At 42.2% G+C, this 26,750-nt stretch overlaps 2 protein-coding genes across 3 annotated transcripts; both read left to right on the plus strand.

Moving 5' to 3' along the window:
* The first annotated feature begins 2,921 nt into the window (after positions 1-2,921).
* rpl34 (ribosomal protein L34) lies at positions 2,922-17,675 on the plus strand. Its single transcript, XM_084312373.1, has 5 exons — positions 2,922-2,978; positions 3,444-3,515; positions 4,126-4,225; positions 16,174-16,277; positions 17,547-17,675. Exons 2-5 carry the CDS (start codon positions 3,451-3,453, stop codon positions 17,629-17,631), a joined length of 354 nt encoding a protein of 117 aa, XP_084168499.1. The 5' UTR covers positions 2,922-2,978; positions 3,444-3,450; the 3' UTR covers positions 17,632-17,675.
* Positions 17,676-21,801: 4,126 nt separating this feature from the next.
* pex11b (peroxisomal biogenesis factor 11 beta) lies at positions 21,802-24,717 on the plus strand. 2 transcript variants are annotated; one of them, XM_084312687.1, is made up of 3 exons: positions 21,802-21,872; positions 22,066-22,197; positions 22,444-24,717. In XM_084312687.1, the coding sequence occupies exons 2-3, from the start codon at positions 22,113-22,115 to the stop codon at positions 23,211-23,213; spliced, it is 855 nt and encodes a 284-aa protein (XP_084168813.1). In that variant the 5' UTR covers positions 21,802-21,872; positions 22,066-22,112; the 3' UTR covers positions 23,214-24,717. The 2 variants fall into 2 exon arrangements, with proteins under 2 accessions (XP_084168813.1, XP_084168812.1); XM_084312686.1 differs by having other exon boundaries at positions 21,844-22,197.
* The last annotated feature ends 2,033 nt before the right edge of the window (positions 24,718-26,750 follow it).

Here is a 26,750-nt window from a genome sequence, read left to right on the forward strand (position 1 = left end):
TCCAATGGACAATGTAGGTGATGACGGGGTCCAGTAGAAGAAGAAAAAGAAGGAGAAGAAGGAGAAGAAGAAGAGCCCATAAAAAGAATTGCGGAGGGCAGTAATACGCCTCGATGCGTCTACTCTGCCGGAAATTCAAATAAGAAGAAGAAGAAGAAACAAAGCCGACGGAGGTATGGCATTTCCAGATTTTTACCACTATTTTAAGGCGTACACTTTAAGACCACTGACAACCTGGTTTGATTCCCAAGCATCAGTATCCTGGAGAAATTTTGAAGTAAATATAGTAGCACCACATAGACTGCAGGACATAGTATACACCAAATTATCAATTAAGCAATGCGAATTGAAATGTGGCCCCATTATTACTCATGCGATCCGGATATGGCGTGAAACACAAAAAAAATATTCTAACCCACATAAATGGCACAATACTCCCCTATTCAATAACAATGCACTCCTGATTGGAAAACGACCTATAAGATACCCTAAATGGGAAAAGCAGGGCATACACACATTAGGAGATGTTTTCAACAAACAGGGTTTTTGTAGATATGAAGACATACATAAAAAAATGTATCTCACCAGTTCCACATATTATTTTTACGCACAGTTATTGGTATGTTTGAAGGCTCATGGAGTCCCATTAAGGATACCAATTGAACACCACAGATACCACAAATTCTTCTATGAAAGAGAGACATCGAGAGGTTTTGTATCAGATTTTTATCATCAATTACTAACGTCCTCGTATAGAATCCTCCCCCTAGACTCAGTCTGGAGGAGAGATATACCAGACCTGGAAATAAATTTTGATTGGCAAGAAGCCTGGGCAAACTTCGACTTGCGTCACGTAACCCGGACCATCAACAAATGAATCTTAACTATATTCATAGGACATACCTGACTCCTATAAGATTGAACAGAATGGGACTGAAACAAGACTCCAGATGCTCCTTATGTACAAATGGGGATGAGGGTACATTTATGCACATGTACTGGGATTGCCCACCAGTTAAGATATTCTGGAAAGAAGTGTCCCAGCAATTATCAAATTTCTTAACACTTTGATTGCCTAAGGTTAAATTCATGATATACCATCCCTTGCCAGCTCTATTTGTCTATGGAGAAGTTCCCCTTCTTTGCAGGGCTATAACTTTTTAAATTCTATTGCTAGATTGCCATTATTAGGGCCCATTCAAGGTCCTATATGTATTGTTCATGGTGTAGCAACGTTAAACTTTTTCATTCACATATTCATACTAAAATATGGTCTAAAGTATAAGTATGTTTTCATCTCTTTCTGCAGCTTTCTCCAGAACGTGATTTATAGCCCCAAATGCATTATATTGATGATGAAATACAGTTTGATAGCAATCAGCGCGATATAAAAAATTCCAACTGGAAGTACTTCTGGAAGTTACTACACGTCATCTGATGTTGACCGGATGGGCGAGGGGGCGTTTATAATTCTGTGGGCAGCGTTATACCATTCATCTAATGTGGGTCATATGTTCATCAGATCAGTTAGTATCGAACACAGAAATATTACACGCTAAAACTCACCCCAGTCTCCGCGGGCCGTTGGGCGATCAGCGTGGGGTAGACAGTTTTCCATTATGGGATGTAAAAATACCCGGTCCATTTCCAGGTTGTATAATGATATATACGTCCAAATCATGTTGTTTATCGAGTTATTGGCAACGGATCGCTATGTATTGTGTCAAGATGGAGTCGCGGGAGCTATAGAGAGTGGCCGGAAGTAATATGGGTGATCAGCACTTCATCCACATCACTTCCTGTTTGGCGCTTCTGCCGATCGGCCACCAGATGGCGCTCTTGAACCGCTAGAGGATTGAGATGAGCTCAGAACTGTGTGTGAAGGCTGCGGATGGAAAATATGATTCCGATCACAGATTTTTGAAATATTGATATCAAAGACGAGTTACGGCGTCCTCTGCAAACTTGAGCATGGCTAGGAAAGACGCCTAAACACGTTTTCGGCACTTAAAGTGTTAATTCTGAATATACCTGTACATCCCTCTGTATTGCTGTTGAATGATGTTTTTGAGTTTGCAGTCCCTATACAGCTAAAGAGATTAGTTGTATCTGGTATCACAGCGGCTAAAAAGCTGATAGCATCACGATGGTTTCAACCGGAAAAAATGTGTTGGAAGGTTTGGATTCTTACATATCTTGATGTGATTTATCTAGAAATATCTACAGCAAGAATTTTAGGTGTCAGTGAATCCAAAATTGCAATGTGGTTAGAAGTGGTGGAGAGAATAAAAGCTAGCATATGAATTGTAGTGCCTGGTTAGGAGCGAATGATAATGGATGGATTATCCAAGTGGGGGTCCGGGGGGGGGGGGGGGGGGAGCGAGCGAGAGCATATGTGTGTAGGGTATTAGATAGCAAGTATTAGGTGTATATCTCGTATAATACATTTATTTAAATGGTGATTTCATTGGATGTGTACTGTTAATTAATGCTTGTATATCTAATTTTATGTTGTTATGTTTATGTGTATGTTTAAAAAATTATAAAAAAATAAAATATAAAAAAAGACTTACTACCATAGTGTCTTTATACCTGTATCACTGTACATATTAATACTACAACTCTGTACATACATCTGATTAGCACTATTACTCAGTAGTACTAATTTATATTTTTTATATCCAGTTTAATCAGCTGTACATTGTATATTACTATTGTACTGTACTGTTACATTTGCACTCTGGTTTGATGCCAAACACATTTTTGTTGTACTGTACTTGTGCTGTATAATGACAACCTAATCTAATCTATAAAAAAAAATATCCGATGCTTTTCTTGCACGGTACTTTTGCTTTCAATGTTCAATTTCACCCCCAGGGGGCACGCTAGTATTTAGCGGCGCTAAAAGAGTCCATGACGTACTTTATCTTTGACTGACAACACGTTGGTCCTTTCTCTTCCTGTTTCGGTGACAGCAGGTATGGCGGCCCTGTTTTTCTGCCCAAAATATGTCCAATAAATCCGTTGTAATCTGCCCTTTTACAAACACATACGATTATTTTCAAGACATAACACCAACAGTCTGATATATTGGTTATGTCTTGGTGTGATTATTGCACGAATCTGGTTCACCGGTGTTGTGTTTTCATCCTGTTCTTCTCGGTCGCAACATTATTATGCTACAGACGGCGGAACATGTCCCTGTATTAATTGTCATCGGAAAACCACGTTTCTTCAACAAACGCTTTCTCTTCCAAATGTTAACTCAAAACGTATCGCTTGCAAATACATTACGTATCCTAACAAAGCTAGCCTGTCTACCAGTGTTGTATTCTCGTGCCTTCAGTTATCGCTGACGTTAGCTTCACATTAGCTAATGCAGCAGCGTCCTAAAGGAACCGCGTCTCTATTGAATGTCGAGACTAAACGTGACTTTGTTTCAGGTTCAAGATGGTTCAACGCCTGACTTACCGTCGTAGGTTGTCCTACAATACCGCCTCCAACAAGACCAGGCTGTAAGTACTTCACTTTTATGTGATGCTAACCAGAATGGGTACAATATAGTACAGCACAATACACAAAATTGTTAAGGCGATGCAGACCAGAGAAAGACGTTTGTCTTGTTTACATCAGGGTCCCCCATTTTCAATTCATCATAACATTTATGACATACACAACATACATGACATCATGACATTTATGGCATAGCCATAGGGACACAGGTACATAGCACTGTTACATTTGTGACATATACGATATGCAAATATACAGTACTGTACGAGATGTCCCACCATGTTACCTGTTTATTGCACAATGTTTTTTATTTGATTCTATTACATGTTGTACCACTGTATTGCACATCGTTGCGGGCAAGACCACCTGCATTTCATTGTATACTTGTATGCTGTGACAAATAAAGCTCTTGACTTGACTTGACTTGACTTGACTTGACTTGACTTGACTTGACTACTGTTACCCATAGATCCTGACGGAGTATATACATATGATGTACATTAGGAGGGGGTGGGTGGGAGAGAATATATATATATATATATACACATGTTGACTCCAGAATCACGTTGTATACAATGCACACCCTTTAATGTTCCATTTGCTGGCCTGCAGGTCCCGGACACCCGGTAACCGCATCGTGTACCTGTACACCAAGAAAGTTGGCAAGGCCCCCAAGTCGGCATGTGGCATCTGCCCAGGGAGACTGCGCGGAGTGAGTAATGAATATAATAATAGTGACGCTCAGCCTTGGGTGTTGTCCTCCCTCACTTGCTGGTAGACTTTAAAACACTAGGCCAGAAAACAAATGGCTCTCTCCAGTTGGAAGCAACGTAAAGATGTGGAATTAGATTGTTTGCTTTGTTTTTACACTACCATGGTCGTGCCATGGGCGCAAAGTTGCAGTTTTCTGTTGATTTTTTATAAACATGGGGTTGGGTCTACCACCAGCTACCTTCCACACTAGCATGGTACAGAGCAGGTGCTTGTCAGTAGCTCAGTCAAGTGTAACTGGTACGTCTAACCTATACCAATGTTTGGCTGCATTAGGAGAAAATAAAGAGATAAGAGAGAAACTGGCGCAATTCAACATATTGCCTTGAGTGACTCGTTACAATACTTTGAAATATGAACGTAATCATTTGTAAAGGCCAATGTTTATAATCCCGGAACTGTTTGCATGTGGCTTTCCCTCAAACGGTGCTATGTATTTTGTCCTGCGCCAAAATGTCCCTAATCAAAGTAGTCATGCACGATATTGTTTTTTTTTACCCCGATACCGATAACTTTCTGCTCCTCAAGGCCGATACCGATAACCGATATTTATTGTATTATATATATTTTTTTAAATGTATATTCCTGTAGTTTTGACCTAACCAGATTTATCATGACATGAGCGTTACTACTATGAACAAAACAAAGCCAAGACAACAGTTTTGACTGATAAAGTGACTATATTTATTTGTCCAAATAAATATAATTTGAATCAGAAAATTCACAATCCGTCAACAACTTATAATACATCCAACCTAACAAGTCACCTGCAACATCACCACCGCTACGATGGTGTGTTAAGAGCCTACGACGACGCGCGAGCAGCTAAAGCTGCTGTGAATCCAAAGCCTGCAGCGTTTGTACCTATTGACGAGGCGTTTGCTAAATTAAAAGAAGTTTGACAGAAATGACCCAAGGGCTCAAGCCGCTAGCTTTTAAGCAGTGCTTGGTGGTGCAAATTAACCTGGCTACTACGGAGCAATAAGCTTTAGCTGCTTGCGCGTCGTCGTGGGCTTTTAACACACCATCGTGGTGATGTTGCAGGTGACTTGTTAGGTTGGATGTATTATAAGTTGTTGCCCTTTTCCCTCCTCGTGGAACTTCTGCATTGCATTTGTTACAAATGTCAAGCAAACTTTTTTCCTCTGAAACTATTCACACACTACTGACGCCATCTTTGTTTACATCTGCGCTGCCTCTGAAACTTGGCTACGTCACAGCCAAGAAAGGGAGCGCTGGATTTGTGTAAAACGCCCTCTTCCTAAACTACACGCTATCAGTCGTACCACTGTACTGGCAAAATGGGAGGAGCCAACAGTAAAAACCAGGGTGTCCGCGGATCCTTAAAAAGTCTTAAAAGGTCTTAAATTTGTTTATCAATAATTAAGGCCTTAGTTTGTCTTAAAATGTCTTAAATCCATTTTCAGAGGTCTTAAAAATGCCATAGAAAGGAAAGATAAAATGCCATGTCATCTTATGTTTTATTATGAAATCTGGGGGAAAACGGTTAACGGGAGATAAAGTTTGACTTTTCATTGTAGAATCACGCAGACCGGAATGGGGCGGAACCAACACAACTCCCTGTGTAATGTGTTGGCCGGGGAACCATTTCAGCAACTGAGTCTAGCTAACGTTAGCAAGGCGAAGCGATAACGCTAATGTTACGTTTAGTTTAGTTTAGCATTTGCACTCGTTAATATGGGAAAGTGCCAATTTAACGAGAACTGGCTCGACAATCCACTGTTTGTGCGATGGAAAAGAGCAGTCGCGTCGCACATGCTGAGCGCTCTGCAAAAACCGCCTGCAAACTACTATTTCGCATTTATTTTCGGCCCCTGCCTCCACACCCGCTGCGGCATCTCAGGTAGGACTATAACATCTGCACCAACAGAAGTCCGGATAACATTCGGTTCCACGCCAAAGCTTGAAGCTGAGGTCTTAACTTGAAAATAATCTATTCACGGATGTAAACAAGGACACGTTTGTGTTTATGTTCGATGAGAGCTTCACCCACTATGTATTTTTTTCCTCCCACCCACCCCCTCCTAATGACGTACAGTATCCTCCCATGTATGTTAGGATCTATGGGTAACAGTTAGAGCTGCCGCGGTATTGATGTTTTCCTTACCGCACACATTTGCAAAATATTTTCTACCGCCGCGGTATTACCGCACACACACACACAAAAAAAAAGTTTGAATGCATTTTTTTTGTAGTCTACTCTTTATATAGCATATAGCCTGCCTCTAGTCTAAATGTCTATCTTTAGAGGATGACTTTGCAGCATGAATATTGTTTGGGATTCGGCATGCACGCATTCGTTATTAAAAGTGAAACACGGATTCGAAGTCTCCCCTCGGTGTCGCGCCCGCCGGTTACCCCCCCCCGACCCTTTCTTCTTATTATTATAACGTTACTACTTATGATTACAAAGGCATTCGATTTGTGGCATTAACGTTAGTATAGTTACACGTTCGTATTTACCGGACCACATAGCAAGGCAAGCGTTACTCAATTAATATCTAAGTTCCTTTCTTTGCTCAGAGCGTGCCGAGTTGTACCCATTCTGCGGTCTGTTAATAAAGTTTTCAATCAGACAAGTGTATAGAACGAAGGGCTTTTATTATAACATTTCGTTGCAGTAAAATCATTATGCCTCGTTCCCTGAGGAGCGACGGCGTCGGTAATCCACTCCGGTCTCCGGTGGGAGCTAACGTACTATTAGCCGTGTTGTGATGGCTGAGATTCAGGAAGTAAACGCACTGCAAGATGCTCCAAGCATGTGACGCGTATCTCTTCTGACCAATCAGTGGTCTGCAGTGTTTCATGTGACTTTTCTGGTACCCAATAGGGTCGCTTGGAATCTCGACAGAGAAGTAGGGTATATCTGCAGAGCCGCAAGCCCAACGAGAGCGTAATAATAATAATAATATAATAAAAAACAGCGGTGATGCCGGTATTCAGCCCAACGCTGCCGTGGGCATGATGTAACAGCGATACCGCGGTAATACCGATACCGCGGCAGCTCTAGTAACAGTACTGTATATTTGCATATCGTATGTCACAAATGTAACGGTACAGTACTATATACCTGTATGTCCCTATGCCATAAATGTCATGTATGTTGACGAGTGTCATAAATGTCACTATGAATTGAAAATGGGGGACCCTGATGTAAACAAGACAAACGTCTTTCTCTGGTCTGCATCCCCTTAACAATTGTGTGTATTGAGCCGTACTGTATTGTACCCATTCTGCAATCTGTTAAACAAAGTATTCATTCAACCAAAACCATAAAAACAAAACAACTGGATGAATGAATGAGAACTTTATTTAACAGATTGCAGAATGGGTACAATACAGTACGGCTCAATACACACAATTGTTAAGGGGATGCAGACCAGAGAAAGACGTGTCTTGTTTACATCAGGGTCCCCCATTTTCAATTATAGTGACATGACATTTATGACATACTCAACATACATGACATCATGACATTTATGGCATAGGGGGGACATACATGACATACAGATACAGGTATACTATATAGTACTGTAGTGTTACAATTGTGACATATACGATATGCAAATATACAGTACTGTTACCCAGAGATCCTAACAGAAAATATATACATATGATTGGGAGGAGACTGTACATTAGGAGGGGGGGTGGGGGGGGGGTTTGGACATGGGATATCTTGTATTTTCCCTTCCTTGATAAGTTAGGGTTTTGCATTATGCTTGCCTTGCTCCAAAAAAAAATTTAACGGTGAAGATGGAAATTTCAATACAATCAAGCTTTTTAATGGGTCATATGTTGAACCTCAGGGCTTGGTTCCTGGATATTTTCTGCTACACTGGCCTGAAGTGAGGGCTGTCATTAACCCAATACAAGACCAACAGCTAGTCAATAATAAATGGAAGCACTGACATAATGGTAGGGAAGCACTGACGCTGCCGTCTGCTCTGTCACCTACACCACATGCACTCAGACCCCTGTCACAAATGAGAGGTGCCTCAATTGATCGATAATGCTCTTATCAATCAAAATACTGTATCCTGTGGCTGTATGCACCGTTGCTTCGACACCACATACTCTGATCACTGTCACCAGTGCAATGCAACACCACATACACTTGGATCACAGTGCGATGCTGTGTTTGAGTCCACAGTAACTAATGTTAACTGTTAGCCACAACCAAGGAGGGTAAAATGGAGACATCGCCAAAGATATCACTCGTCTTTGCGTCACACACACATTGTGGTATGACTCGTGCACGGTTACAATGTGGTTGCATTTCCATCACTCTGGTCCCCATCACTCCACCAGTCTGAGCATGCACCATATCCCCCTCTCTCCCCTTACATGGCTGACTGGTGACTTAAGGCCTCTGCATGCTACAGAAACTTCAGAGCAACTGCAACACAACATCGGCGCGATTTCAGCGCGGTTGTTTTAGAGGGTCTTGTAGACTGTGTTGCTTGGACGTTGCGTACATGTCCCCAGAATCTAATCTGAACAACCGTTGCGTTGATATTGCGTAGCAGTGATTGGTTGGTTAGCGAATGGGGGCGGGGCTGTCATAGAATAATATTAGTCCCGCAGAGAATAATATCCTCCATTGTTGAAGCCAGCGTTGACGCTAAATAATCAGCGTCACATAGCTCGCCTTTTTCTGAAAACCCAAGCACATATTATTGTTCCATAGCATACGCCTTCAGTTGATCATGACAAATCCTCTCTTACCTTGACGATTAAAAAGCCTCCATAATTTAGTAAATAAAGCTGTAGCCAGCCAGCTAGCATTGGGTCTATTCAAAATGCTATCCACATTAGCTACATAGCTAACCAAGTAAATACAATGGTATCCGCCCTGAGGTAACGTTAAATACAACGTTTGCTAGTCGAAATGACTGGACACACAGGGACAAGTTAAACATCAATCAATTAATTTATTCCAATAGGTAGTTTGAGCTGCATGTGAGCCGAGGTCCTCTCCATTGGAAACTAATGATGTTACGTTAACGTTAGCTCGAAAAGCACAGAAAGTTAAGCTGCTAGCAACAGACACTATAACACTTCCGGTCGGGTTTTCAAAATAAAAGAGCGACGTCTAAAATCACCGGAAATAAGTTTATTTTGTACATTATCTAAAGTTAACACGAACCTAAACTAACTTTAGTTAAACTAACTTTGCGCGTCGATGTTGCAGAAGCATAAAGGCAGAGTGTCTAAAACACTGTTGCTTTGTCGATGTTGTGTTGCAGTTGCTTTGAAGTTTCTGTAGCATGCAGAGGCCTTTAGCCTACATTTAATAGGCTTGTTCCACAACAACACTCAATCAAGACTTGCCTGTGATGTATACTGTATACATGATACTGTGTGCAGACTAGGGCTGCAACTAATGACTCATTTGGTAGTCGACTAATCTGCCGATTATTTTTTCGATTAGTCCACTAATTGAAAACCAATGTAAACAATTTTTTTTTTTTAAATTACCTATCTTTGTGAAAGTGGCTTCTCAGCTCTGGTCCAGCTGAAGACAGAGCAGAGGAACAGATTGGACATTGAGCATGACCTCAGAGTTGCTTGTCTACCATCACCCCAGACTTTGAGACTCTTGTCAGGACCAAACAACAACATCATAACATGATGATCCCATAGCAAATTAAAATAATGACTCATGAAACATTTGAATTTGGATCTTTAAGCCACTTTAAATGAAAATGTATTTGAAGAACAATACAGCAATCACTCATAACAAGATAAATAATACAAATTAAAGTGGAAGTGTACTTTAAATAACTTTTGTTTGCTGTGTGTGAGAGGAGTCCGTGTATGTGTGTGTCTTACTCTGATCGCTGTGTGAGTGAGAGGTGTGTACTGTGTAATTTGTGTGTGTGTCTTACTCTGATCGCTGTGTGAGTGAGAGGTGTGTACTGTGTAATAGGGCTGGGCGATATGACGATATTATATAAATATCGGGTACAGTTCATTAACGATACACTTTTTCAACGTATCGTGGATATCGTGATGTTTTGCCCAAGAGGATTGTGTCGCGTCAATCTGCCCACACGTTACTCGTTCATATCTCAGCCTGTGCTGAGATATGCCCATTCCGCGGTCTGTTAATAAAGTTTTCAATCAGACAGATGTATGGAAAGGCTTTTATTATAACATTCGTTGTAGTAAAATCATTATGCCTCATTTAGTCATCCGGTGAAGCACTGGTCTCCTACTCGACGGCCGCGAGGAGCTAACGTTAGTAGCTTTGTTGATGTTCAGTGTTCACTTCAGCACACGGGACATTCAGGAAGTCATAACGCTTGCCGATTGGTGCTAAGAACAGCAGGGCGGGTGCAAGCGGTGTGATGTCATTGGCAGACTCGACTGTCAATCAAAATGATTATGTTTCCGTCAGAATGAATGAATGAAAACTGTATTAAAAGGTTGCAGAATGGGTACAGTACAGGAGGATGAAGACCAGAAAAAGACTTTCGGCTTTTTTACATAAGGGTCCTCTATTTTCAATTAATCAAAACATTTAGAGACATACATATATACAGTAGTTTCATAAAAATGCTAAAATGCTATTTATTGATTGATTGATTTAAAACTTTAACATATTGCAGAATGGGTACAGTACAGCTCAATACATACAATTGTTAAGGGGATGCAGACCAGAGAAAGACTTTAGTCTTGTTTACATCAGGGTCCCCCATTTTCAATTCATCATATTTCATATCTAAATCATATAATATCTCATATGCAATATATAATCTAATAATCTAAATCTAATATAAAAATGCTAAATGCATGGGTATTTTATTTTGTCTTTAATGTTAGCTTGCAAACTCAAATACTGTCTTGGTAAGCCTCATAATGAATTGTTTGGGGTAAAAAAGAAAAACATCGTGATGTGTATCGTGTATCGCCGAAAGGTCAGAAAATATCGTGATATCATATTTAGGCCATATCGCCCAGCCCTACTGTGTAATTTGTGTATGTGTGTGTCTTACTCTGATCGCTGTGAGTGAGAGGAGTGTGAATGTGTGTGTGTCTTACTCTGATCGCTGTGTGTGAGCGAGGAGTGTGAATGTGTGTTTGTCTTACTCTGATCGCTGTGTGTGTGTGTGTCTTACTCTGATCGCTGTGTGAGTGAGAGGAGTGTGTATGTGTGTGTCTTACTCTGATCACTGAGTGAGAGGAGTGCGTGTGTAATGTATTGTGTGTCTAGTCTGATCATCATCTCCTGCAGGGGAACAATGTTTTCAATGTCCAAAATTTGCTATGGGATCATCATTATGATGTTGTCTGGAACCCTGAGAAGCCACTCTTCTCAGGTTTAATGACTAATCGACGCAACTAGGCCTGCCACGATAACAAATTTTGCTGGGTGATTAATTGCCCCCGAAAATATCGCGATAAGTGATATTATTGCGACCGGTTAGAGAATTTTTTTTTGAGAAATTTATTTCCCAAAACTTTTATTTTGAAGCCCACCGCTCCGTCTTTTCCGGTGTTTAGACTTTTATTTTGAAGCCCACCGACCGGACCGGAAGTATTGTTGTTATTATCCTAGCTTGCTGATGCTGCTGGTGGACTGGGGCCAGCTAACGTTAGCTTGCTGATGCTACTACTACTTCGACATGCTGCTAGTGGACTGGGGCCAGCTAACGTTAGCTTGCTGATGCTACTACTACTTCGACATGCTGCTAGTGGACTGGAGCCAGCTAACGTTAGCTTGCTGATGCTGCTGGTAGATCGACATGCTGCTAGTGGACTGGGGCCAGCTAACGTTAGCTTGCTGATGCTACTAGTAGATCGACATGAGCTAATGATAAAACAAATGTTGAGATTGTTGGTGAACAACTAACTTTAAGTTAGTTTTAACGTTAGCTACTAACGTTAAAACGCTAACGTTACACTACAAATAACGCTACTTGGTTAAAAGGAGCAACACTATTGAGAAATGTAGTTAAGCTATGTGGTGTTGCCCCACGGAGCTCCTGTGCTGTGCTCTCTGCTCTGTAGTAAAGCCAGCGGCCCGCCTCCCAACACGGACAGTGACTGACAAGGGGCACTGGTTCCGCCTCATTAAAACAAACGCGCAAATAGCAATTAATCGCGCCCGTCAAAATCATTGCATTAATTTTAATTATCGCGGCAATTAATCGATTTATTGCTTATCGCGGCAGGCCTAGACGCAACAATTTCTCGTCGACGATTTTTTATAATCGACGTCGTCGATTATGTCGACTAATCGTTGCAGCCCTAGTGCAGACATTACTTTTCTTACAGTACTGGACGTAGACTATCAAGACTTTAAACGTGTCTTCACTTTCTTGCTGAGAAAAAAACCCACTCAGATTATGCAGCCTAGCGGCTCCTATACCCCTCTTTCAGTCCTGCTCTCAATGGCCGTCTCTGTGCCTGTATTGTAATGAGTGAGCTGCTCGTGCACAAGCCTGTACTGTCTCTAGGGCTGTCTTAAATACTTCGAAGCTTCGTTCGATGGGCATGGGATTCGAATATGAAAATGAATGTTAAAAAAAAAATATATATAGCTATATATTTTTGAAAAAAAAATTCAAACTCAACTCTGCCTCTCTTTGTTAACCCATTCTCTGCCGGGCTTATATCTATCCTAAACCATCCTCCGCCAGCGCTATTTGTCTATGGAGATGTTCACCTTCTTTGCAGGGCTATAACTTTTTAAATTGTATTGCTAAATTGACATTACTATGGCCCATTCAACATCAATTATCTATCGTTCAGGATGTAGGAACGTTTTACTTTTTCATTCATACTAAAATACCGCCTAGAGTATAAATATGTTATCGTTTTCTGCAGTATTTCATAGAACGTGAGATATAGCCCAACCCAACCCGTGCTACCAAGTAAACAAATCATGGAGATGGCCAGTTAGCCCGCAGCATCCAGTACTACTATCGTTAGCTCTCAGAATGGTAGCCAGAAGCCCGCAGCATCCAGCGGCGGAGCTAACAATATACTCGTTATTATCACCATACATAACGCTTGCTTATATTGAAACACGTTGAGATTAGGGCCGTTCTTTCAACCTGAAAGTGCACAAATCACAGAAGGTAGCCACTGCCGTCTGCCGGCACCATCCAGGTATCGACGTGAGCTAACGGTAGCTAGTTAGCCTCGTATCAACGTGAGCCAGTTGCATTATGATTAAAAAATGTCAACACTCACTCACCCCGTTTTATATTACATTCCCAAAGAAGTGCCTCCGTCTCTCGTAGTCTCGTTGTGCTGGATGAAGTCACTGGCGACTCGTGGAGGTGAGGGTTTTGCTTAAATCCGAACAGACTCCAGTCCTTTAATTGTCCAAATGTGACAGTGTGTGCAAGTTTAGCTCGTTTGACAAAACGTTAGCCATCTGTGGTCAGGGAGCTCATCGTGGGCTGGAGTGACAGTGGTTAACTTCGACGCTTCATCATTCAATTGTAACGTATTATTGTAACTGCAGTCGTGTCAGTGTAATTCAAGTTACGCTTCAGTATGATGTCATAGTAGAACCGGTTAGAACAGGCTAGAACGTTCTGGAAGTTTGAGGATGCTTAGGCCCTGTCCACACGAGCGTTTGGATTTAATATGACCGAAGTTTGAAAAAATAAAACTCCGTCCACACGGTGAACACAGGTGGACAACCGTGTATAACTGCATACTCACGGCAGAGCTGGGATCCCAGCAACCGATACATTTAGTACAATGTAATACAATGCCAAAGCAGTAGGCGGCGATGTTGTTCAGACATGAAGGCCATTTCAACCAATCAGAAAAGGCTGTACGCTCACTAAACTTCCTGTTGGGTCGCGATCTGCCATTAATTAACTGAAGAAGAAGTAAACTTCCTGTTTAGAAGCACAGCTGGACTGGATCATTTTGCCAACGGAACATATTATTTTCAGCAAAGAAAGAAACTGCAATAAACAAACGGATACATTCACTGTGTTCTGCCTCTCATTTTGTTGATGAAACAAAACCATCAGCAACACAATTTACCACCAAGAGCGGATAGTTTAGTCTCACAAAAGACCGCCGGTGTTGTTAGCTACATGCTAATGTGAATGGCTATATCCATGTATAGTATATAGCTTAAATGCTAACGTATTGTGGTAACGTTACCGATATGAAATGGATGTAAACCTTATTTAACACATTGCAGAATGGGTACAATACAATACGGCTCAATACAAACAATTGTTAAGGGGATGCAGTCTGGACTGGGTTCCTTATAACAATAACTTGACAACACATGAGTTTAGTTTAGCTGCAGCTACATGTTTACTCTCAGCGTCAGGTCAGGAATGCGACAAGACATCAGTCGATCACAACACTTCAACACAGACGATACGTTTCGAACAAAAGTTTGTTACAATCATTTTCATATAAGGCTACTTGGGACAGCTCTGCTGTAAACACTGGTGTAGTTGGCTCTGCTATAATCTCTACCCCGCGGTCTGCCGTGAACATGGGGAATAATTGCGACAGCTCTGCTGTAAACACTGGGAATAACCTCGGTTGCTATGCCCACACGCAACTGCAAAACCGCACAACTCCACCCTGGCCACCGGTTTCAAAGACCGCGGTTGCAGTGTAGCAAATCCCCGGTTGTGTGTGGCCGAACAGTGCAACTGTGCACATACAATCACGGTTACATTAAAACCAGCGTTCGTGTGGACGGGGCCTTAAGCTTTAGCAGTCTTCTCAGAGATGGAGGAAATGCATACAGGTTAGTGTGATGCACCTCTGTGTTCCCCTCACGTGACTCACAATAGCCAATCAATCATTAGGAAACTGCCCTCTGCTGGCCGTGCTGTGTGCAGTCCCCGTCGAAACTCCGTTTCAGTGTAAATATAAACTGAAACCCAACTGATTTTGACGGTATTGATTTTCAATACCGTCGGTATTTCTAAATACCGTCATACCGCCCAAGCCTAGTACATGGTCCTAAACGCGTGAACACTTTAGGCAACCAACATGCCCTTCCGCGTTGCTCTGATTGGCCGAGCATGCGCATGAGCCGCGACAAGCTCCTCAGTGGCAGGAATACTAAGCTCCCCCTTAAGCTCCAGGAGAGAGGCTGAAAACCCGCAGTTCTTGCCCGACAGATGGGAGCCGAATCCGATTTTTCTGATGAATACCCCCAAAACATGGAGGTCCCAAACACATGGAAGTATTTATTGCGCCGTAACGAATCATTAAAAAAATATATAGTTAACTGGAATAAAAAAAATATATAGTTAACTGGAATATGTTGAGCCTTTACACATGTTGGATTATGTAATTGGTTTGTCATGACAAACTAATAAAAAATCGCTATTTACCCGGTGGCTACAACAACACGCATGTAGTCACTGTGTTGTTGTAGCCACTGGGTAAATTGCGATTAAAAAAAAATCAAAAATCACTTTCAGACTAAACGTTGCAGATCAAATATGACTCAGGATATAACAATCTTACCGTTAAAATGTCGGAAACATCTTTTAGGTTAAACTTCAGGTAGAGATTATTTACATGCAACAAACCTCCATCTTGACTGTTTATCAAGATCTCTCCACATGTATACAAGGTCTTACTAACTACGGCAATTGTTACTGCAATCCTGAATGTCTCATTTCAAGAGGGGGGCTACTTGTCTCCCCTCATTCTGTAAAAACAATGCCAAACACAGGAAACAGTGATTTTCACAATGGGTCCCCTTTAATGTATCAAATTGTGGAGTTATCCTTTTGAAAGCCGTGTCCTTGGCTACACTCTCAAAAGTAATAGTCTCTGTTCTGAAAGCCGTGTCCTTGGCTACACTCTGAAAGGTAATGGGCTCTGTTCTCATCCTGGTGTGTTCTTGTCTCTTAGATCCGGGCTGTTAGACCTCAGGTTCTGATGAGGCTCTCCAAGACCAAGAAGCACGTCAGCAGAGCCTATGGTGGCTCCATGTGCGCCAAATGTGTGCGTGACAGGTAAGAGAAACGCCTCCTTTTGGATCTGATCCCAAGATGTTTTTCTGGAACGGATGCATAATTGGCTCATGTTGACAGAAATTCGGGCGTCATAGCAGTATGGGGGAGGTACAGGTATAGGTAGGGGGTAATGGTAGAAAGACATGCAATATAATTAACTCTGAATATACAAATTTGAAAAATTTAGTGTCTGGATGCCCAATTGGTGGTTATATTATGTTTCACTCTAGAGAATATATACTATGAGTAAGAGTAAAAGTAAACGGTATACACAACGTTATACACAATGTGCAGTTTACTAAATGGCATGATATACGTTGTAGTCCGTGCAGGTTTTGGTGGTTCAGACATTCATTTGTTTTCCTAATTTATAATTAATTAATGGAAACGGTCACCGTTATGATCTGGTTAGTGAAGGTGAGGATCACAAGCCCTTCAGTCTACATTATGAGTAGCTAGGGCTGTCTTAAATACTTCGAAGCTTCGTTCGATGGGCATGGGATTCGAATATGAAAATAAAATTGTATTATTAAAAAGATTAATAAAAATAATTTGCTAAATCAACTCTGCCTCTCTTTGTTAACTACAACAAGCAATGCTGTTTGTTATTTAAGATGAGATCGGACTCGGCACTGACAGATTTGTGTTCATTGTGCTGCTTTTATAAAGCCTCAAATGATGGCTTACAATATTTCATGAAAGCAAAGTGTTTTGTTTGTCTAAGATTTGAAAAGGTTTAAACTTTACAGCACTGACTAAGTTGAACAAAGTGCTGTACAAGTCCCACAACATAAAAAAAATATATATATATAATTATAATAATAAAAATAAAAATCTAATCTCGAAGCTTCGGATTTAAATCTAATCTCGGCCCCGAAGCTTCGAATTCCAAAAAAATATTCGAAGGTCAGCCCTATGAGTAGCTGCACACTTTTATTTTCTTATGTTAGCTGAATATTTTTAATAGAATATTGCCATGCATTCAAATGTCCATCCCTGGTACCTTTTGTAAAGTCAGTAGTTAAGATGCATTCAGTGTTGAGGCCTATCCCGACTGACCTTTGACCGTAAGGCCGTGTCGTTGGAAATGCCTCAAAGAAGGAAACTGCGGTTCGCTTTACCCTCATTGTTACTACCGTTAGCCTTGTGGGATATAACTGCAGGACAAACGCTAAAAAATAAAAAGATGCATTCAGTCGTCATGTCTTCCTCCAGATGTGTTTTTATGGCCAATAATAGTAATGACATGTATTCTGTCTTGTTTCTCAGGATCAAGCGTGCGTTCCTGATTGAGGAGCAGAAGATCGTAGTCAAGGTGCTCAAGGCACAAGCACAGAGCCAGAAATCTAAGTAATGTGTATTTGTACTGCTACAATAAAAAATTTGAAAAAAAGGAAATAATTTTGTTGTTCTGATTTATTGACTTGGATATGTTTGCTATAAAGCGGTAGTTTATAAGATCACTGAGGGCCAACTTAGGGACCCAAGATTGTATTGAGGGCCGCCCAAGAAACAAATAATTTGTAATCTGTTTTGTGACTCGACATGACTACTTGCCATGCAACCAGTAGCCCAGCAAACTTTGAACAAGCTGCCATTCCTCACTTGACATCTTAACCCAGGGAGGCAGTTATACCGTCTTAAAGTACTGTGTGATGTAGGTTGGTTTAAAACTATTGGTTGGATTATTTTACTCCGGGCCAGTTTCTAATTGCAGCCACCCGCTGTGCTCTTTGAGTGGTTTTGAAAGAGGGTAGGGATTCACTTCGTTTACGGCTGTCGGTAGCGCCTTCCATATTATTGTGGCATTGCAAAACGTGTTTAGTCCCTTGTTTGAGCCGAATCTGGGTTGCACATGATTTGTGGAACTCCCTCTGGTGTTGTGGACTTCACTGACCTTTGGGAAGTATTTCGACATGTACATGGGTATCTTAGTGGTGTAGTGTATCTTGTAGACCAGGCCCATTGCAAGTTGCTGTACTCTGTCGTCTACTCTAAGCCATCCTAGGTTTTCAAAATTGGCAGGGGTAAGGTGGGTGTGACGTTTGTAGCCTTGTTTTTAGGGCCTTTGAGGTGCTTTGGTACCATGAAGTGCAAGCATAGTTGTAGAACCCTTGAATGAGTGCTCCTGTTAGTCTTCAGCGTATTCTTGTTCGAGAGGATATCCTGTACAAGAATGTTTGTTAGTTGACTTTTTTTTATTACATTGGTTGCCATTTTGTCACAGGAACATTTTTATTTGGAATATTGAAATGAGCCAAACGGGTCAAGCTGTAGAAATTAAGACGAGTCAATTTGTATATATAAAAACATAGAACATAGTTTATTTCTGCTTCCACAGAGCTCAGTTTACAATCAGACATACTAAACGTCTGACCAGAAAGCTCTTGGTCAGACATACATTAAATACATAATCGAGATGATGTACATGATATACCAGATATGACAAATGAAAACAATGGGTCTATGGCTTTGTTATGACTTCACACTAGAACTGGAGAGGAAAAGACCTTGGACCTCATCTCCTGGCCCTTTGGCTGAGTTTAAGATACACTGTTAAGACTGTTGCCTAGTGTCTGAGCTCAGTATACTAGTTGATCATATTAACTGATCATATTAACTAGTCAAGGCTATCGGAGATAGAAGAATATGTATTTTAACACGGATCTATATGACATGATGATATTTCTATTACACTAGTAAATGTACAAATATATTGAAAAAGTCAGTTGAACTAATGCCTACCTGTGAAATTAAGATCGAATACCTTGTTTGGAAATTAACCTAGAATAAAGCAAATTTTAGGGTAAGAACACTCAAACGTACTGTGTCCATAAAATCTGACCCCTGGTGCACTGCCTCTGGGAGAGTTGCTCATTTTCACACTGATTGGCTCAATATTCCCATTGAAGCATACAATATAGTATTCATCTATGAAAGAAAATGTACTGAGGGGGGGAAACTACCATTTCTACTGTAAAGTAAAGCTATATCAGAATCTTGTAGTTTTGTGTGAGTGCTCCATTTGTAGTATACGAAACTGCCAGTAATCTGTCGGCCTACAGGGTAAGAGGCGTGGTGGTAGTCCTGATCTTGTAAACCCGACGTTCATCGATTATCTGTTTTCGATCGCGCTTTGTCTTTGTGTGGTGACTGGTGACAAACGCTGCAGAAATAGCGTGTGTATATATATATATAGAACTATAAAACCGGATCCGGTGTATTTGCCGGGTGATGGGTGTACGTCAAATGTATTCTTTTTGTATCACAAACTACTGTATTTGTAAATCTGGTATGTCATAAATGTATAGATTTAACCACTATCTGTATGTCATAAATGTTATGCATTGTAAATGGGGGAATGAATGAATGAAAACTTTAACAGATTGCAGAATGGGTACAATACAGTACGGCTCAATACACACAATTGTTAACACATCCAGCGCCAGCGTTATTGGCCGCCATGCGTTGACCGCCAGGGTCGCTGTACAGCGTTTTTGAGGTCAATATTTAATTTTTTCGCCATGGCATTCATAATTCATATACCCACCCCCGGTCCTGCAGCTGGACCTTAGATGCGAGTGCAACGACTGCTCAATACCGCCGCCTGGTGGATTGTCGGGCGAGTTACACTCGCAGACAGGATGTGCCATCAGTGCATTGATGAAAACCATCCGGCAGTCACATCTCGTTACGGGACTCCCGACAGACACTATGTACATGTGGATCGCTTTTTTTTTTTTTTATCCACTTTTTCTCCCATTTTCTACATTTTTCTCCCATCTCAATTTCGTATCATCCAATTCTACCCTCCCCTGTCACGAACGCTGTTTCTTGCCTCCCACAAGCCGGCTGCAATGTGGACTAAGTCATACATAGCACAAGTCCCCTCCGGTACTTGAGGTAACAGCAGTCGCATCTTTTCACCTGCGCAGCTCGATCTCTCAGTGGCGAGGAGTAACGCGTGGGAGGCTCACGCTGCCCCCGACACTTCCTGATTCTACTGCGCAGGTGCACCAACCGACCTGTGGGAGTCGCTGTCCACAACGCCCGATCCCCACCCATCAGTTTCCCACCCCCTAATACGGCCAATGTGTATTAGTATGAACGACCAGCTAAACTGAAAGCAATGTGGAGCGCTGGGCTCGAACAGGCGAGCCCAGCGTCTCCACATTTGTGGCGAGCGCCTTGCCCACTACGCCACGTAACCGCCCCATAGATCGCTTTCTAAACTTAATAATCGATATGATTTCGGCGTTTATTGTGCCATACAAACCGGAAATTGACCTAGGCGATCGCTGTCGTATAATTGGGATCTTTCACCGCCAGTCTCATTGGCCCACGGTAAGAGGAATATAACGTTATTTTCAACCCGTTTGTGCATTTCCTTGTTTGCAAACCATCTGATCAATATATCCACCCAACCTACATAAAGCAGTTACTGATGATCGGGGAATTATAAACGACCCCCCCCCCCCATTTCCTCCGCGCATGATGAGGCATAATGTATACCGATCATATACATTTTAGTTTTTTGGTGTAGCGTGTATGGGGGGGGGGAGGCGTGAATATTAAAGGCAACCAACTTGGCTGCGCGTGGGGGCGGGGGGTCGCGGCCAATCAGAGAAAAGCCGAACACAAGTTGGTTGCCTTTAATATTCACGCGGGGGGGAGGGAGGAAACGGCAATCGATAATTTATATAATGCGTTTGGGCCTATAACGAGTGTTTTTGGAATTACAGCCGAAAAGATTAAAAACATTTATATTCTAGAAGGTATTAACAACAATGTATGAATGAAAAAGTATAACGTTCCCACATCCTGAACGATAGATAATAGCAATAAAATTAAAAAAGTTATAGCCCTGCAAAGAAGGTAAACATCTCCATAGGCTTACAGCGCTGGCACTGTTGGCAGAGAGGGGCATGAGATGGGCAATACCCCCGGCGGGCAATGTGTTAAGGGGATGCAGACCAGAGAAAGACTTTCGTCTTGTTTACATCAGGGTCCCCCATTTTCAATTCATAGTGACATTTATGACATACACAACATACATGACATTTATGGCATGGGGACATACATGACATACAGGTATTTATATTTAGTACTGTTACATTTGTGACATACGATATGCAAATATGCAGTACTGTTACCCATAGATCCTGACAGAGAATATATATGATGGGGAGGAGACTGTACATTAGGAGGGGGTGGGTGGGTGGGAGAGAAATATACATACGGTGGGGAGAGAATATATACCCCCTCCAATGTACAGTAAATGACCAAGTATGGTTTTGTCAATATTCCAATGTACAGTCTTGCGTGTACAGTTGTACAGTGTTCCCCACTCACCCCTCCTTGAGCTGTACTGTATTGAACGGTATTGAACCCATTCTGCAATCTGGTAATAAAGTTTTCAATCAATCAATCAATCAATCAGACTCCGCACCACAGGCGTACGCAGGCGTGGAAATAGTGCGCGGACCCTGTCGCGTTATAACTACGTCACCGCATGCAGACTAGAGTTGACGTGAAAAATAAACAAATGGCTCCTCCTACAGAAGCTCAACAACAGGCTGAGGCAGCTCACAAAATGTAAAGTTTGTCTAAAGATATCCTCTGTGTAACCATTATAGTACTGTCTCTGGAATAACGTTACCATTTTGAAGACATCGTATAATCGAAGTCACACACTTTCAGCATGCGTTGCTCAACTGAGTTCGGTCATAACTGGAATCATTATTAGCCTCAACGCGCTACTAACGTTTAACTAACTAACTGTTTCAAGGTCGTGACGTTTTCCAGCTCATCCCGGTGAAACACTCGCCGGTAACTATGGATTCTTGGGTTCGATTTAGCGCCCAGAGTCAAGCGAAGGAGAGGGTTTTCCGGGCGGTGCAGTATGCTTGTACCCTGATAGGTATTTTTTTTTTACTCTTTTTGTATCACAAACTATACTGTATTTGTAAATCTGGTATGTCATAAATGTATAGATGTAGCAGTACTGTCTATATGTATGTTATGATGAATTGAAAATGGGGGACCCTGATGTAAACAAGATGAAAGTCTTTCTCTGGTCTGCATCCCCTTAACAATTGTGTGTATTGAGCCGTACTGTACTGTACCCATTCTGCAATCTGTTAATAACATTATCAATCAATCATAGGCTACACTCTGAAGAAGGGCGGCGTGGGTGCCGAGCTGTTGACCACCGTCGCCCAGCTGGAAGCCCACATGAGCCTCGCCAGGAAGCTGCTGCGTCTGGGCAACTCTGCAGAGGCCGTCGAGGCGGCCAAGCGGGCGGTGCACCTCTCGGACGGCGTGCTGCGGCTGTGCCTGACCGTGGCCCACCTCAACAAGGCCATGTATTTCGCCTGCGACAACGTCCTGTGGGCCCACAAGCTGGGCCTGTGCGAGGTGGACCAGCACAAGTGGAGCCAGCGGTCTTTCCGGTACTACCTCTTCGCTCTCATCCTCAACCTGACCCGCGACGCCTACGACATCCGCCTCCTCATGGACCGGGAGAGCCGCCCCTACTACGCCCCCAAGTCCACCGCCGGGGCTGCTGCCTACTTGACCCCTCGGTCGGACACCCTGCCGGACGACAGCTTCATGTCTCCCCTGTCCTCCTCTTCCTCGTCCTCTCCCTCCTCCCCCCCATCTGCGATCCAGGGGCCGGCGGTCAGCCTTCCGGGGTCTTTGATCCACTCCCTCGCGCCGCGACTGCGCCGGGAGCTGCAGCTGCTGGTGGTCGTTCTGCGCTGCAACCCGCCGCTGCTGCTGGACCTGCTGAAGAACCTCTGCGACGTCGTCATCCCGCTGGACCGCCTGGGCATCTACCCCACGGGGCAGGGCTTCGTCGGGGCCTGCGGCCTGGCCTCCTCCGTCCTCTCCATCCTCACCATAGTCCACCCGTGGCTCAAACTCAAGCCCTGAGGACTCCTTATTCTACACCTGGGGGGGTCACTCTTCCAGACTGCTACACCTGGGGGGTCACTCTTCCAGACTGCTACACCTGGGGGGTCACTCTTCCAGACTGCTACATTCTCTGTCCCAGTGAGTGGAATTGTTGTGATTCAGACGATCACAGAGGCATAATGAGAGTTCTGTTCAGCAGGCTCACGGATATCCTTTTTTCTTTTTTTTAAATCTGAAATGCCATGGCTTTGAGCTCAATGCGCTATGGCGGCCCAGGTAGATTTAATGGTGGTTCTGGCAATTGAATAGTGGACATTTGCAATGCTAACACTCTGCAGGGAGACCTTTTTTTTTTTTTTTTTTTGAAGAGACCAAGCCCTAAAATCTCAAGGGACCATACCGGTCTAATTTTGGCGTCTCATCGTTACTGGAGATTGCCTGACATTAACTAATGTCCTGTTCGTGGGTGTATACAGAATGTGTTCTAGCTGATCTTGGCTTTCCTTACTAAAAAAAAAAAACATCCACACTGTCAACGGTTGAAAACGGGGTGGATTAGAGTTCCAGAATATTTTTTTTTCAGCATTATGTTGTAACAATTCTATTTACCGGACTACATTTTTTGTGGTCTGTTTTAATATACAAATTTCCATTTTAAACTAGCCACAAGGAAATGCAATAAAGGCTTTTGCACAGAGTTTTGTGTTGTCTCTCTTCCAACATGGCTGCCTGTAACAATTGGTAACCACTTCAAAAGACACTCATTTCTGTGCAGTGTTAGAAGAATAGGCAAAACATTGGAAAAGCATGACTGTTCCACTGCGATTTGTTTACAAGATCCATATTGTTGTGCACATGACATAGCAACCGTCCTCTCTTGCTATGGTGCTTATTTCTTCCAGGTCATGATCAGGTGTTGTTGCTGATAAGGTGTTTCACCGTTATCTGAACAAATATGAAACCTCTTGCTCAAAATCCACTCATTCAAAACTGTACAACATGTACAACACTTTTTTTTTTTTGTCTGTTCGGTTGTTACATTCTTTTTCACAATCATTCAATTCAACTGTTTTGGTGAAATATTGATATGCAAAAGCCCAGTTTTGTTGACATCGTTTACAAGACCAGCAACTTACCACTCATCCACAGAAACAAATGCACATATGCAGAATAGATTTGCAGTACAATAACAGATTGTCTTGGTGTTTCTGAAAACCTGCTGTTTGCAGCTGCTAGTAACTGCACTGTTCTCTGAACGAACAACATCAAACCTTTCAAAATCCACTCACTCAAACATGTACAATTATACGACTATGTTTGACAACAATCTTTTTTTACACAAATCAATCAATTCAAATCAGAAGAATTTGTGTAGCAAGTCTTTGTTTTAGAAGATACAACCATTAAGACAATTATATAGGTCTAAGTTCACTTGGACCTTAAAAGAACACGCCAACATTTTGGGAAATTTGCTTACCGTCTACCAGTTTCCTCTCTGTGCGTTCACTAGAAAGCTATCTCGCTGCACGTTAGCCTAGCTTAGCACTATGCATGGAAGCGGACAGTGACGGGTAGCCTAGGCATTGTCCAACTAACGCCTCTCCCGAAGGCTAACCGGCACAGTCCGCTTCCATTCATTGTGCTAAGCTAGGCTAAAGTGCAGCCAGATAGCTTTCTACTGAATGCACAGAGAGGAAACTGGTATCTATCTTCTTGTCTCTCTCTGGAGAAGACGGTAAGCTAAGTTCCCCAAATGTTGGCGTGTTCCTTTAAGCCAAGAGAGTTTATATGAAAGCACAGTTTATTCTTACTTCTGACCTGATATTTTGTCAAGTGTCAACACTCAACAGTTTACTTGGCTAGACTAAATCGGTATCCAGATGGCGTCTCTCGCAGGGGGAACGACTCTAGGAGAACAGAGGTTGTGTTGAACTTTAGACTAGGGATGCATGATAATTCGGGCCGATATCAGCAATTATGACGTCATCCCGATAAACTCGATAACGTTATTGATAGCTCCGATAACATAATACATTTTTTTGGTTAAAAGAAATCCGGTGTGGGTGGATTTGGATGAAGGGCGCTTGTTTTTATTATAGCCTCCTCCCGTTTTGCCAGTACTGTGGTAAAACTGATAGCGTGTGGTTTAGGAACAGGGAGTTTTTCACAAATCCAGCGCTCCCCTTCTTGGCTGTGACGTAGTCACGTTACATTCGGAGACAGACAGTCGATCTGCCAATTACGTCCCTCCGCTTGCACCCACCTCTTCTTCTTACCACCAATCAGAAGCTCTCGTTCGTTTATTTACCTCCGGATTGTCGGCCATTATTCTACTCGGAGCTATAACGTTAGCTGCTCCCCGCCAGCCACATTGACAAGTACCAGCGCTTATACATTACTGGCAAATGTCTTGTTGCAACGAGCGTTGTCAGCATCGACTTTAGTAAAAATAGACCCAGACTTTTTTTGAGGAATTTAAACGTCGCAAACTAATCTTGTTGGCCGTTTTCTATCTCTCCTCCCTAGGTCTCTCTCTGCCTGCGCGAGCCGTGCTCTTACATACACACGCACACACACACACACACACACACACGAGTGCTGTCGAGAGCAGAGCTGTGTGTGTGTGTGTGTGAGTGAGTGAGTGAGTGTGTGTAAGAGCACAGCCGGCTGGCTCGCGTAGGCAGAGAGAGACCCAGGGAGGAGAGATAGAAAACGGCCAACAAGATTAGTTTGCGACGTTTAAATTCCTCAAAAAAAAACTCCATAATTTCTCGAGTACCGATAGCAGTACCGATGACGTCGGAGCTTATAAATACTAAAAAAAAAAAAATTGATTAAAAAAATTATATATATATATACATTTAAAAAAAAATTATAATACAATAAATATCGGTTATCGATATCGGTTATCGGCTTGAGGAGCATAAAGATATCGGTATCGGTGTCAAAAAATCAATATCGTGCATCCCTACTTTAGACGCCAGAAAGGGAGATCATCATCAAAGGAGAGGGTGATAAGTAACAAATGGTCATATTATGCCAGAGAAAGAAAGGATCTTTGCTCTAATGTATTCAGCTCACACAATCAATAATACAGCGCCTAGTAACATTCAGAACATGTTCACAGGCAGAGATGCTAACTACGGGTTAACCCTTTCACTGCCACACTACAGAAGGTTAACCCTTTACTATCACACTGCCGACGGGTAACCACTAACCGGCATCTCGGTCTGTGGGGTGTCACTTTGGAACGGCCTGCAAGATACGTAAAAAATGTGTATGAATATTACAAAATGTTTAATCAGTTATAAACAAACATTCATCAAATACATGAAAGAGGAAAATCTAGAGTAGTACTGTTACTTATGATTATGACATTCTATTCCTTGAAAATACTGCTTTCTTCTGTTTTTTTCATTTACTATAGATAGAGAGCAGTAATCTGTAAATTGTGTGATGTAAGGAAGGGGCAGGACTAGATAAGCACTGCTTCTTTCTGCCCCTTCTCAAACCAAATTCTATGTTTTGGTTTATTTGTATGTGTGAGTGTGTATG

Source organism: Notolepis coatsorum, assembly GCF_963971535.1.
Source record: "Notolepis coatsorum genome assembly, chromosome: 4".
Taxonomy (NCBI): Eukaryota; Metazoa; Chordata; class Actinopteri; order Aulopiformes; family Paralepididae; genus Notolepis; species Notolepis coatsorum.